Source organism: Idiotropiscis lumnitzeri, chromosome 21 (assembly GCF_059441095.1).
Source record: "Idiotropiscis lumnitzeri isolate Australia: NSW breed Sydney's pygmy pipehorse chromosome 21, RoL_Ilum_1.0, whole genome shotgun sequence".
NCBI classification, from domain to species: domain Eukaryota; kingdom Metazoa; phylum Chordata; class Actinopteri; order Syngnathiformes; family Syngnathidae; genus Idiotropiscis; species Idiotropiscis lumnitzeri.
Window position 1 is genome coordinate 4,931,245 of NC_142411.1, and position 15,298 is coordinate 4,946,542.

Here is a 15,298-nt window from a genome sequence, read left to right on the forward strand (position 1 = left end):
ATTCCCCGCAGGCTGCCTCATCCATCTGAATGCAATTACACGTCAACAATATCCAACGCTTGTAATAAATAATTGCAACGGCTGACAGACAACAATAAAGACAAACTTGCACACGGGTCAACGTTGATTATTTAAGACACAAGGAATGCTACCGTGTGGGACGAACGGTTGAAGCGAACAATAATCCGGAGGATGAACTGGCGCAGATTATTTAATGGCATTGAAACAAGTTTTACACAGCCGGCTGCTGATTGCCTGCAGTAAAACTGCCGGTTAATAACCAAAGACGCACAAAAACGTGTTTATTTTCATAGGGGGATTTTGCCGTAAACGGCAATTTATCTTAACGGGACGTGCCTGCCGAGTGGCCTGATGATGAATAATAACGCTGGCGATTCCCGGAAAGTGATTAACAAGCACGGCGATGTTCCTAAGGTTTCGGCAAACTGCTAAGATGCCGGCTTTTTATTGATGGAAAAGACAGAATGGACGATTCATACAGTGAGCCTCCGCTGGAATATTTTTTTTATTTTTTTTTTAAATGGGTTTTTAAAATTCTGCAAAGTTGTCCTTCGTCATATTGAGTTCTCTTTTGTGGCCTCCCTGTAGTTCTTTTTTATTTTTTTTTTTATTTTTTTTTTTAAATCATAGTTATCTATTTTTATCTTCCGGGTCAAATAAGTGCGAGCCGGGCGGGCATGTCGAAAAGATAGAATGCACAAATTTGGGGATTATTTCACACTTAAAATAATTAACTATTTTAAAGGCAGTTATTTAAAAAAAAGTCCCAAAATGTAAACCCAGAAACTACCAAATTAAATGAAACTTTAAAAAATCTGTTTCGAAATTATTTTAAAAAAAAATAATAATTCAGCAGTTAAAAAACAAATAGTAAACAAGCCTTCAGTTACGACATATTTCATGCACAAAGGAGACTTTGATGCAATTTTCTTGCTTACTTTAGTAACACCTCAAACATCGGAAAAGTCATTTTCTTCGATAAAATATCAACGGCAAAAATAAAAATATATTTTTGATGGCAAAAAAATGTATTGACAATGGATCACCAGTGTAAAAAAATAATATTTTTAATTTTTATTTGCTAACCTTTACAAACTACTTGCACGCAATTTAGTAGTAGTAGTAGTTGTATATAGTAGTGTGTGCGCGTATGAGTGCCACGCATGTGTTTGTGTGTGTCCACATCCTTGACGTCATTGCTTTTACGTATCTCCATTTCAATAATCTCAGTGACAAATATTTTCATCAATCACGAGCTGCTTTGACGTATGAGCAGCCAGCCGAGTCTAAACTCTCATTTGCTGACTCCCACGTCACTCACCAGGCCAGATCTCGAAGTTGACGTAAAAAGCCGATTTTGTGACGGGACCATACCGTGCAGTGGTTCTGCTGCTGCAGCAGGGTGGGCACGTCTCCACCGACAGGCATCTGCTTGGTTAGCTCCTCGTCCTGCATGCAGATCCAACGCCACAGCTCCTCCAGGAGGCCCAGCAGACGGGACCAGCGCTCGGCACTGGCTTCCAGGTGGGCTCTGGCAAGGTGAAGCGTCCGTTTAGAAAGACTGCGGCAATCAGGTTATACAGCATCCTTTGATTTCTTTGTCGTGTCAAACTTGTGATTGCATTTTCGGTGAACCTCGTGCGAGTGTTTCGCTCCATCTCCATCCTCCTCTTGTCACCTTTAATTCCACCTCCACTTTCTTCGCAGCCCCTCACCAAGAAATATGTTTCCCTTCGCCGAGGTCGCGCCTGACCGGGGGTCTATCAGTGTCATGGGAAGTTTATGCGCCTCTCGGGTGCCTCCGGAGTGGAATATATTTCACCCCCGGAGCAGCGCGACAGACACGCTGAAAGACAGGGTGTGCAGTATCGGATGGACAACGCCTCCAGACCGCATAAATATTTCACGGGCATGCGAGTCACGCTCGATAAAGAAAAAGGCCATCTGTGTCGTCTTTTATGGTCTGAGCGGAGTGAATGGTGAGATGTCTTTGGGGTCATATATTATGAATAACATGCTAAGTGGGAAGCTAATGGAGTATAGTGGCCTTAATCTTCGGGTTCACATTTCTTAAATAACGTTGGAGACCTGGAATACGCTCAAATCATTTTTTTTTAGAATTAAATATATAATTGAATATTTTTGAAAGAGCGCACGTTATCTTTGACTGACCGAATGTTGGCCGATTTGGCCTTAAGGTCGCTCCAGCGTTGGTTCATGTCATCCAGCCTGTGTTGAAGGAACACGGCCTCCTCGGAGCTTCCCAGAGCCTTGACCATTTTGGACTTGTTGCCGTCCACGCTCTTGTAGATGTCGTTGTGGGCGTCGATCTCAGCCTGGATGTCCTGCATGGACACACACAGACAAGGTAAGTCACTTGAATGGAATAAAATTGGAACGACCACAAACCTGATGGTGGATTCATGCCAAGGGTGTTGCACAGGATGGGGTGCATTTTTTTATTTTTATAGAATGCCCCGGAGACCCTCTTTGACTGTGAAGACCTTAACTCCCCTCCTTTGACACGAAACGTCAACCCGGGAGCGACTCCCTGAGCAACGTCTGCCTCCATACTGCTTTTGCTCTTATCACCGCTGCAGCAAATATCCTACCGCGCTGTGTGTGCGTGTGTGTCGAGGACAACTTGACGTTAACAGTTATTCTTAACCGTCAAACATACTCATAAGCGCATATTAGCTCTATTCTTTGAGAACAACAAATATTAAAACCGCAAAATATAATATTGCATTCGGGGCTCTCTTCTTCTTCTTGGGGTTAATTATGCAACATCTCTTATGGGCGAGCTCAGTGCTGCCCGGCATGTTGTGGCACAACATGGTACTACACCGAAGACGTGTATCGATAAATTGGGGCTAGACTATTTACTGTTTAAAAATAAATAAATTAATTAATAAAACTTTTATCATAATAATAATCTGCAAGATAGTGGGGGTGCAAACAATGACTTCCATAGTAGCGAGGCTTTACTGTCTTACATAAGCGCACCACCGGGGCAACCCAGGCTCCTGTCAAACGTTTTATTTTGGGATATGTAAAATCGCTCCACTTTTCCCGCTGCCCGCTCTCTGGTGGGACTCTCCCTTCCGTTCGAGCCATTTGAACACTAAATAAAGAAACCCCCAGCAGCATATGGATGGCTCGTGCGCATATTACCGCCGGCAGCAGCGAGCGCAGAGATGCAACAGACAAAATAGCCGTTCTCGGGCGAGAACACCGTGACACAGATGCTATTTGGTTAGCTCGTCTTCCATTTTTACCCAAACAGACGGTGAGCTCGTTGCCAGATGTGAGCTAACTCTGCCGCATATTTTTTTTTCTTCCTGTCATCCCTCTGATTGCCTACATCAAAACACCAAAGTTTGGTGTTTAACGCGGCGTTGATGACACGCGCTAAATATTTGGCACGTCCACCCAATGACAACACGTCATCGTGCAAAGAACAGATTCATGTGCGGCTGCTGCTGAGCCAGCTGGACGTAACTCAAGTCATTACTCGAGTGCTTCCCTTCCCTTCCCTTTTTTTTTTTTTTTTAAACTTCTACTACAAACATACACTTACTATAAAGGACCCACTCGCTCCGGGAGAGAAAACAGACACTGTGTAGGCATTGGTTGAGCATGCATTCATTAACAAAAGCTCCTTTTAGAATTCATTTGAGCAACTGAAGGACAAGTCAGTGTGCATACCCCCCCCCCTCACCAAAAAAAAAAAAAAAAAAAGCGTGGTGTAAAGCCCATAACTCATATTGCAACAAAAGGCCGTCTTTCTGCTTGTATTCGTGGGTGATGGATGCTAATTAATTATATTTGGCCCACAGCACCGATATTAATTATGGAAAAATATCAGTGATGTAAAATGCATGCTTGGAATGATAGAAAAAAAAAAGACATGAGTAAAACGAAACGTGTACGTGGGTAAAAAGCCAAAAGGTTAATGGATTGTGCATCACAGAAGCGAGGAAGATTTTTTTTTTTTTTTTTCTCCGCCAAGTGCAACTGCTTCCGCATTCACAGCATGCAAATACTCTCGATCAAAAGTTCAAAGTTCTCTTGGAGGCACGATAGGTTGGTGGCATTCGCGCTTGCTGCGTCGGTCGGTCATTTTTCCAACTTGAAAAGAGGCTTTAATTATGCGCCACTTATGCAGCTCAAGGTGTGCTTTTCATTCCATGAAAGTTTTTTTTTTGGCGGCGGCTGCGGCAATTACGATTGAAAGTGCACTCACGGCGAGGAAGCAAAGTAAAAAAAAACCTAAAAAAACGAGTTTGGACTTGTGATGGCCGAGGAAGTCGGGTACATAAATACCTGTTCAAACTTCCTGAGCAGCTCGTGCAAGCTGAAGCTCAAACCAATCATATTGCCGACTGTGCTTTGGCTCCTCCCACTCCCGCCAAGCCCTTCTACATCCTCTCCTTTCCTCCGGGTCGGGTCAAAGGTCAGCAAAGTTCACATCCCTCATGGATCTCCCAATGTGTTTCCAGCATGCTTCCGCCGGGGGATCCGGAATCGGGACTAAAAGGGTCGACCGGTGCCGTCCGAGTTCTTTGGGAGCCGCAAACGGGCCTCTGTGAATCCAACAAATCTAGGATTGCGAGTCTGCAAATTGGAGATAAGACGGCGGGTGACTTGAGGGGTGTAGACGCGTCGCCTCCTTGCCTCCACTTGTTTATTTTTTTGGGGGCGAGGGAGGGGGGCAAGAAGCCTTCCAGGGACATCCGGCCTTGAACTGGATTACAACTCCAACTCCAAAGACACAAGGAAGTAATCCGGTGCCAAGAGTCACCTCCGCGCCCGCCGCGACTTCTTCGTCAAAGAAAGCTTTCTTCCGGTCTTGTACTCCAAGACCACGTGTTCATCCGGCGGCCCGGCGTCTCCATCTTTTGATCTCCTCGGAGAAGTCGCGATTTTCAACAAAAGCTTCCCATTTGGATGTTTGCTCCTCGAGGGGTTCTTGGGTGAGGGGGTCTCGCCTCGCCGTGCCGCTGGCTGCTTCATCGGCTCTTCGGCCCACTGCGAGCCCCCTCTCCGGTTTTCACAGCTGTTTATTATTGTAATTTCCTCTTCCTCACTCTCTCTCTCTCTCTCTCTCCCACCCTGGCTGTCCCCTAAACTAACTTGGACACGCCACCGACACTTCCTGAGGCCGACCCCTGCCGCCCGCCCGTGCTTTCGAGGCCGAGACACAAAGTTTGACGGCTGAGGGATGAAGCGAGTGGGCCACTAGGCCGAATGTCCAAGGGGAGCAAAAAATTTAAAAAAAATGAAGTTTTTATTTCTTGTAGACTAAACAGGATCGGCTGATCATCGATTATCACGTTCCGCTTTTGGAAATTTGACGTGCCTTATCCTCACGAGGGTCGCGAGCTCACGTCAGATCTGGCACGCCGGCCCAAGGGGTTCGTCGTCTTTTGGGGGCTGGCGGATGCGACAATGTATGTCGCCATCGGGAGCGGAAGAAGTGGGAGACGTGGCGCACATCAAAGACAAGCAGACAGATGGCTGTCAGGCCGAGAGAACGGCGAGAAAGACAAATACAAGGTTGAATATTCATAAGGAAGACTTTGAAGTGCGCTTAGCTCATTAAAAAGATCTACATGCTGTGGGCCCTTAAAACAGAATTTTTGATTCATGCAGACAACTGCTTGAGGAATTTAAAATGTATTTAATGATTTGGTGACATGTTTTTTTTTCTTTTTTTTTTTTTAAATCATTTATTTCACTCTCTCTTCAGGACAACGAGTCATTCATCAGTCGTGCTCGCTCATGGAATTTAAACTATATGAGCAATGGGACCTTTTTGAACCAATCAGATTTCAAAGCCAGATGGCCATCGATGATGTCAGAATTTTCTGTCCACTGATTGGTTGATCAGATAAACGCTTGATACAGCCAAATTCGGGAAGTAAAAAAAATAAGTGTGATTGGCACAAATTAATAGCTCAACAGCTTTGTGTGTCTCAAAACCTATTTTGGATGCCATTAAAAAAAAGGTTTTCCTTGTTTTTATAGCACATCAGATTTTTTAAATTTTCATTTTTTGTTTAAGTTGGATTTTACCATGTGTTTCGCCTACTCTTAAAACATAAAAATACTAAATAAATATACATATATAAATAAAAATATAAATAAAAATATATATAAAAATATAAATAAATAAATAGAATTAATGTGGGGGAAAAAAAGGTCAGATTTGGAATCAGCACAAAAAAAACTAATTTGTTGACCAGCGTATATTCCAACATGATAGTGATGCTACTGGATGGGGGGGTGGGGGGGTGGGGGGTTGGAGTGCAGGAATAAGAGTGACAAGAGAGCAGTTTGCCTTGTGAAGTGACATGGAGAGGGAGCCGAAGCGATGCCGCCCACGCGGAGTTAAACAAGCATGTAACAAGATCACAAACGTGGCACTGACACACAAAACACACCCGGGGCTCGCCTCCACTAAACGGGCGACCTCATGTGATAGCATACACGTCAAAAAAAAAAAAAAAAAGCCGACCTCACGTGATCCTTGCGTTTATAACAAATCTTGTTTTATCCCTCCCTTAGGTTATCTCTGACGCAAGTTAACGAAGGGCACGGTAAAACGAAATCGGAGAAAAATTGCAATTTAAATATCTCCAGAATAATCCTGAAAACCAAACGAAAAAAAAAAAAAAAAAAGAAAATCCAAAGAAAAACGCAAACACACAGCTTCGCACTATGACGGCCATTTTTCCAATATTTATGTCATTTGCGTGGGTTTGTTTGGGGCGCGGCACAACGATGGGAGGCCAGATAAGACGGCAACGGCAGCTTTAGCGGCAGGTAGCGTGAGAAAGGTCCCCATTCCAAAACGCTCGCCTCCTCCACCAAAGCAAAACATTCCATCGGGCTCTCTGATAACAAACCCGCCTTTAAATCACGTATTTTCCAATTCGCACATCCATAAACAGCGCTTTATGCCACCGCCCCCACACACACACACACACACACACACACATCCAGCTCATATTCCTTCAGATATATTTTATATATATATTTTTTGCTTCATAAATATTCATTATGCCCAGCTTTTAATTCAAACAGCCTTCAGTATAGAGAAGAAGAGGTACTAACAGGTCATGGAAGAACACTAGTGGCACAAAAAACAAAAATAAAATCCATAGATCTTCGAAAGAGAGAGAGAGCTTTGCTGGGAATGGGGAGCTGACACACGAAGGAGACGGAGAGCTTAAATTTAGATACAAATCAAGAGATAATCTGCTTCCAGCAGATCAATGTAAAAAAAAAAAAATTGCTGCGCGAAGCAAATGGAAGAAGCTAAAAAAAAAAATTCAGGATCAGGGCGTGTCGTAACAACACATCCTGCGCGGACCCCCCCCCCCCCCCCCCCCCCGAGGTCCTGCAATTTAGGGCGGATGATAAGAACGCCACCCTGCTTCCACTTTTATCAGCCAGTCTGTTTGTTGTACAGCATGAGGACACTTCCTTACAGCGCAAAACGCTGTTTGGTAGAAAAATTTGAACAAAAAAAAAAAATTTTTTAACTCATTCCTCATTTGCAAACAACTTTCTACGACATAGCAGTGTAAATTCAATTCCTTAAATTCAATTAATTGGTCAATCCCTCGAAACAAGACCGCAGTTAGTTCCGGCGGCTTCAACGACCATAAATCTGAGACACGCATCCCCCCCCCCCCACCCCCAGTGAAATCAAAATGCAAATTGCGACATACATCACGTCAAGATGAATTGCCGCGACACCCAAAGAGACACCCATTGTTAATGATGCAACGGCTTGAGGAGGAGGAAGAAAAACAAGTGACAGAACCATAAAGCTTTGTTGCTAAATAAAGCACGTCCTCTGCTGTAGATCACGTCAAACACAAAAAGTACAGTCAAACGCGTCATAAATCTGCCACACATGCACACACAATGCGGCCTTTTCAAAACTTTTTGAAAATCCTGAAATACTCGGCCGACTCATTCTCCCCACGACCGACTCACACGTCACTCACCGGGCAAAAAAAAACAAAAACAAAAACACACAGTGTCAAATTCACAGATACTACAGTGTGGAATGCGTGCACGTTTTGCACTGTAATTGTTTGGTAATACAAAATATACTTAAATCCAATTATTTGAATTTTCTACTGGCGCAGCTTTAGCGCAAAGTGGGAATTGACATCCTGCATCGCTCTTCGCGAGTTCGTGCATCACAGTACTATTAATAAAAACAGCACCGGCGATTAGGATGACGCTGACACAGTGGGCGCGCAGCATATTTGTGTTGTGGAGCATAATGCACATCGCTTAGTCATATACATCCTCCACTGCCTCCTCGTCACCTGCGTTTAGCTCCGAGCACTGTCTTAGGTAGGATGGGGAGAGGTCATATCACCGTCTATTTACGTATTTGATCATATTTCCTTTCTTCTATAATGTCACGATAGAGGTGGGTTGTACGTAATAAGCGAAAAGTGTCGGGAGCAGCCAGCTTTAAAACCAAAATTTGTCATACTTTTGCCGTGTCCTCAAATAATTTAATTCCATTTTTTTCCTTTATTTTTATTTGAATATTTGTGTCATATTTTGGCCGTGTGACCAAATTATTTAATTAAAAATTTTCCCTTTATTTTTACTTTATTAATATGATCTATTTTTTCATTAATAATGTTATTCTAAACAAAAAACATTTTTCAATGTTTATTTATTTATTTTTTTCAATCATTAACTCATTCACTACCAGCCGAGTAATAAAAAAAAAAAAGGATCTTAGACGTCTTTAACCGTCATTGGTAGTAAATGAGTCAATAAGTTTGTTCAGGTTAACACACGCATTTGTAATTATCATGTTATTAAAACAAAATTGTCACATTCCCATTTCATATTTCCCTCGAAAATCCTCTCATGACTGCAAACAATTAACTTGTTTACTACCATTGACGGCTAAAGACGTCAAAGATTCATTCTTTTTTTACACGGCTGGTAGTGAATGATTTTTAATGATTTCCTGCAATTTCCAAATCAAGCTTGGAGGAGGTCAACGGGAAGTGGGCGTCTCTCGAAATTCAACATGACAAATTTGATGGCAAAAAAAAAAAAAAATTTCGTAACGAGATAAATGTGGTTAAAACGTGATAAAACACACATTTGGGGTTGCTAGTAATGTTCTCGCTGATGTTTTTGTGATGAGTAATCATAGCAGCCGCACACGCGCGCATATTCCCGTGTCGTTTTAAATCAGCGGCTCCTTTGATCGCCTCGCCGAGGAAAGCCATATTGAAAAGTAGCGTGCGTTCGCAGATGAAAGGCTTGTCCAATTAGGCGCCTTCCCGAGTTGAAATACGTATTCGTTCAGAAATACTCAGACACATTAGATGCAAAAACAAACACAAAAAAAAAAAAAGTCACACGCCAACGCATTTCCTTTGAAAGAGAGATTGGATATAATTACAAATACATATAATATCTGCTCGTGTTTCATAGGCATGAAGACATGTTTGCTGACTAATCCGCAAATTCTAGCAATTATATAAAAATGTCCAACACTTAAGATGAAATGCGGTAAACATTTATTTGCGCTAGATTGGGAGTTCGTTCACGAGTTCCTTCATTTACTCTTAATTTGAAAAGAAAAATGCACTATGTCCTCAACGTCCAGCATTACACGCCACCTAGTGGCAGAAATAAATAAAAAAAGACCTCAAAACCTCAACTTTTAACACTTCTTTTAACTTGTATATTTTTAACTTTTCAATATCTCCTTTAAATAGACATAACGAGATCTGTCCGAGTACATTCATCCATCCAATTTCAAAACGCCAAATGCATAAAACATTTACTCACTATGTCAAGTGGCAAAAAGCGGCTTGTTTTACACTAAATAAATCTGTCTGTCTCCTCTGCCAAGAGAGCGAAACCATCACCGAAATAACCCCTTTTTTTTTTTTTTTTATGTCTCGCCATCATCGTCATCATCACCGCCTTTCATATCGTTCATCAACTTCAGAGAGGCACTTGGGCGTAACGCGCATAGCGAGCGATGCAGCCGAATGTTTCATTGCTTTAAATCCTTTTAAGTGGCCCCTCATATCCCTCCTGGATAAGTGGGAGATGATGGGCGAGATCCATTTCCTTGGTCGTGATTTGCATCTGTTTAGTGCTCGGGCGGGGGCATCAAAGGTGTCAGAAGTTGGGAGCCAATTAACCCGCCGTTAACCTGCCGACGATTTACAAAGCCAGGCTAAAATGGCGGATTAAAACCAGACGAGTGCCTGCAAGCCAAAGCGGCCACGTTGGTTCATGATAAGAAATATTATAAAAATGATTAGAACTGGTTGTTTATATCATCCATTTATTTATTTTTTTTAAGTCAATTTGAAACATTATAAAAAATATTAGAACTGCTTGTTTATATGGTCCATTTATTTATTTTTTTTAAGTCAATTTGCAGTGATTAGTGATTCTCACCGCACGTTCTCATGCTAGCCTCACTGCCTTCCTAAAAAATCAATAAAAAAAAATCGGGCTGATTTTAATTCGGCTAGCCTTTCAGTGCTAATGCTAACAGATGCTAACGTTAACAAATGAGAGAAGTCAATCAGGCTAACAAATAGCATCAATGTGGTCGTGTGCTAAATCTTTAGAAACAGATCATGAACACGAAAGTGGGGCAACACAGGTAGACATCGAATGTTGCCGGACCGTGGCGTCTAACGAACATCCTGAGCAGGGGTGGGCAAACAATGGGTTCTAAAATTTGACAAAAGGGGGCCAGCCTAGGAGCAGAGAATAAAAATACATTTAATTTGAACTGAAAATGAACAAACAAAATATCTGTGTTTGACACTCCAGGGTATTTAGAACATAAAAAATGAACGAGGTTTATTCATTTAATTTTTTTTCAAATTTGGCGGGCCGGATTAAAACGCTTCAACGGGCCGCATGTGGGCCCCGGGCCGTAGTTTGCCCACGCCTGATCTTGGGGATTCAGGAAAAAAAAATGTTACGCCCTGGCCCTAAGAGCTTTTATCCTTCCACACGATGACTGATAGAACTTCCATCCCATTGTGACGGGTTTTAATTAATTACGACCGGAGCTTGCCGCAAAAGCTCCGCAAAATCCGCCGATCAATCCGCCGCTCGAAAGCGTCGCTCTTTGTGTACTTTTTAAGAGCGCGTTGCCGCGTATTATATTTTTCCGCTTTAATGAAGCCTGATCGACTGAGCCGTCCTCCCTGGTGGCAACAGCAGCCTCGGTAATTCGACCCAGAATGAGGCTACGGAAATAATGAAATATAATAACCTGCTTTGAAGAATTTAGGACATGCTGCAGGTTGGAGATGTTTACCATCCAGAACCTTCCTAATTTTCTGTGCGAGAGTGCTGAATAAGATAAGTCAACATGTCAATATTATAGACTCCTAAAAGTCGGAGATGCGGCTTTTGCCATAACAATGACTGATGCTGTACTCCTTTTTTATAAAGTGCCGTGGCAGTTATTTCTGTATTCGTATAATAAAGATTGAGAAACACCAGGGGATAGATTTACTAAGATCGGGAAAAGCAGCAAATAAAATTCACTAAGCACACATCCAACTCACAAATGCTACAGTAATTTAACTTTTTTTTTATTACACATTTATAAATGTGTAACAACAAAATAATTTGATTTAGGGGGTTGGAACAGAAGAGTCTAATTTTTATTCAGTTCAATTGAGAAAATTGATTTGATGGAGTTCTTGGGCCCGTCGACGGTTGACTGCGGTACCTCCAAAAAAAATATACTAAATAGGATTATTAAAAATGCAATGATGGCATTTGCCAATTTGGGTGTATAAAGTGGGCGGAGCCTTTTTCTGTGTCTGTAAAAGAAATGTGCAATGTAACGTGTGACGGTACTGATTTGTGTAAAATGTGAAATTTACAAAATGGTGACCCGGGAGGGTTCATCGCGACGCTAGCGCTAAATTAATGGTCAGTCCGCACTTTTTGATCAATCGAAAGCGTTGAAAATGGCTTGGCGCTGTCATGATTTAAAGTGATAATACATACGTGCAATAGCTTCCATAGAAAATAAAAAAAATAAAAATAATTAAAAATGTCACGTTTCAAAATGTAATTATTTTTTAACTTCATTTTATCAGGAGCATCCCGATTGCGATGAATACAAAATTAAAAACAACTTGAAGTGGTTCTGCCAGTTACAGAGTTTACAGTTGTTGCGCAAAAACATTTTGTGGGTTTTTACAGGAAGCTTTAAAGTCTGAAGAATTGAATGCATACGTCTGCCAAACATCTATCGCCGCGTATAATGAAACGCTGTAAAAGCAGTTATTGGCCTCTCGTTAAAACAGCATTCGCTTTCAATCTCAAAAAGACAACGCTGAGACTTTACTGTAAAACCTTTGACAGAGAATAAAAGTCAAACGAGTAAAACGCTGACAAGCCATTTTAGTGATGAACTCATTGACTCCCATTGACGGCTAAACACGTCAAAGATCCATTTTGGTTGTTTTTTACCTGGCGGGTAGTAAATTAGAGCCCACGAGAGAGTGAGTTACACCACAGCGTCCTCTAAAAATAATTGCTGCCCAGATACGATTCAGTGACACTACGGTACATTTTCATACGGACCAAAAACTCCTGCCACATCTCATTCGTTTTCGCCATCATCAGCAGTTCTGTGTCATTCGTCCCCCGTCCAAAAGGTGGAGTGGAAGTAGCCATTTCAAAAGAGGCTCTGGAAGCTTTGCGTCCATTCCACTTTTGGCAGCCGCCTCCCCTTTTTAAAGCTTGACTGACATTTGTCATAAAGAAGGACAAATTCACGATAATTGTCCGCGTAAGTGGCCTTGGGAAACACTCACACTTACTTGCAAGATGAGGTAAATTTATTAATGCACGGGAAAAAAAACTGAAAGAATTCAAATTCTCTTGCTTTTTTTTGGATTTGAATATCCCCAAATCATATATTTTGGCTAGCTTTTTTTTTTTTGCTTTAAGTCAGTTATTGATTTTTTAAAAAATCAGATTTTAAAATGATACAGCTCAGTTGAAACTCGAGACAACCCAAATATAATTCCGCATTTTCCAAAGATAAAAAAATAAATAAATAAATCCAGACTTGGAACAGAATCCAGAATTAAGACATTTAAGCGGAGACCGAGCGCAGGGAGTAAAGTGTCGTATGTTTCTGTTTCTTGTAAGATTACAACTTGATTGTCATTTGGACCTCCTGTAAAATTACAATTTCATTCTCGAAACACGAGGATAACAAATCCGAGAGGAGAAAAAAAGTAGCAGTAGCAACTCTTTATCAGTGTCCAAATTACCAGAGTATATCAGTGTGTGTGTGCGTGTGCGTGCGTTGGGGTGTGTGTGTGTGTGTGTGTGTATACCCGTGTTCCTCATTCCATCATCATTCTTTTCCTTTTCATTTCCTCTTGCCAGCGGGCTGGCTGTGACACCGTCATGGCAACCGGCATCAGCGACTCGCGTTTGTAAACCCGATAGCATTCGTACGCAAGCGCGCACACACACACACACACACACGCACACACCGGACTGTGCTCTGGTTCCGCGTGCGCGGAACTAAGCAGTCAGACAGAGGTGATGCCAGAGGGAGAAGGTTAAGAGGAAGACGCACGGACGCTTGCATTGACCTGTCAATCACTTCAGTCGTCCTGTTACAGTCTGACGGGGGCGGAGCCTGACACCGGCTATAAATAGAGCAAGACAGAACGGAAAAGAGGACACATGATATGTCAGCCAAGACTGCACGCCTACATCTGGATTTCTGCTCGTCACACGACATTGTCGTTAATGACAAGATGGCGTTCAATACGAGGGACTGTTGCAGGTGCTGCTGTTTTGGTTGGCAACAGAGTTTATTAGGACCATTAAGAGGAAGTATGAGATAAAGAGTGTGTGTGTTTGTTTTGGCCAGCGTTTCCCACAGTGATTAGCGGTAATTAATGGCCTCGCTCCGGGAACGGGGAAAACATCAAGCCAAAATTAGAGCTTGATGAACTACCGCAAGAAATCGACCAACCTCAAGGCAAAAACAGAAAACCCACGCACGCGCGCGCGCACACACACCCACACGGTTTGACATGGATGATGTCAAACACCCGAAATAAACTCTAATGTGACAACGCGACTTACACGTCGCCGCTTAAGACATTTTGACCAGCCAAATGCAATTTGCCGCCACTCGCGGGGACAGCGCGCGTCTAATTAGCGCCATTAGCGACATCGAATTAGAGCATTCAAATGAACACAAGCGGTTGTTGCCTATTTGAGGCATTCAAGTGTGACAAAATACAAACAAAAAAAAAAAAGGTAATTTTAGGGAAGAGGATGAGAGTGTCCACTAAAGCATATTACAGCATTGATTAAGCTGTTTTCAAAAAAGTTCCTTTATTGTGCACCATTTTAGAGCAATTCTTCACACAGGATGGACACAGGACCAGTGTAATCCCACTGTTGGCCACTAGATGGCATCTTATTATTTAGTTTGTCTACATTTGAAATAAGAAGAATGAAAGCAGGAAACTCCGTTTTTGCGGATGATTATTGAATATGATGCTATATAATCCTGCGCTCGATGCCGACAGGGTTACGGCTGTAAATTCATTTTCTAATAAACTAAATCTTTTCGCATGATTATTGATGCATTACTGGGAGCTGATCATTTTTTTTTATCTTAAAAGTCAGTTTATACAATATTTTTTGTCTTGTCCATTGATTTTTTCCCTGCTCTCAATATATTGCAAGTTTTTAAATATGCACTATAGACTCAAAACAACACAGACAAGCATATATTCTTTATTCTCTGAGAAGAATGACAAACTTTTCTGCAGCTTACTGAGGTGCTGAGACTGCTCGATGTGCAGTATATCAATATGCATGTATTGTACTGCCCCCTGGTGGTTAAGGCGCTCATACAAGAAGGAGCCGTGCCATTTCTATTGAATTGGAAGAAAATATACCATTATTTACATTAGATTTAATTGTCATTACTCTAACTTTTAATACATTCCAATACTATAGAGTGCGTTGGACTTTTTTAATTAAAATATTACTCTTTTGTTGGCTGAAATGGAATCTTTCATTCAAGTGGGCATTTTCCACCACTGCCAACGTGCTGTGTGTACGAGCGAGGCGACGTTACATCATCCGCCATCTCGCCACATTTCCCTCCGGTCGCATGACGCAACGCTCCACGTGCACTCCCGAGCAGTTTTTAATTCTTACTTAAACATGGCTC

The 15,298-nt window shown here is 42.0% G+C and overlaps 1 protein-coding gene across 1 annotated transcript in view; it reads right to left on the reverse strand.

Moving 5' to 3' along the window:
- Nucleotides 1-15,298, reverse strand: part of utrn (utrophin) — a 95,773-nt gene that overhangs the window by 35,519 nt on the left and 44,956 nt on the right. The window contains 2 exon segments of the mRNA XM_088285695.1: nt 1,396-1,552; nt 2,194-2,366. Of these exon segments, the coding sequence (XP_088141821.1) occupies nt 1,396-1,552; nt 2,194-2,366 (330 nt within the window).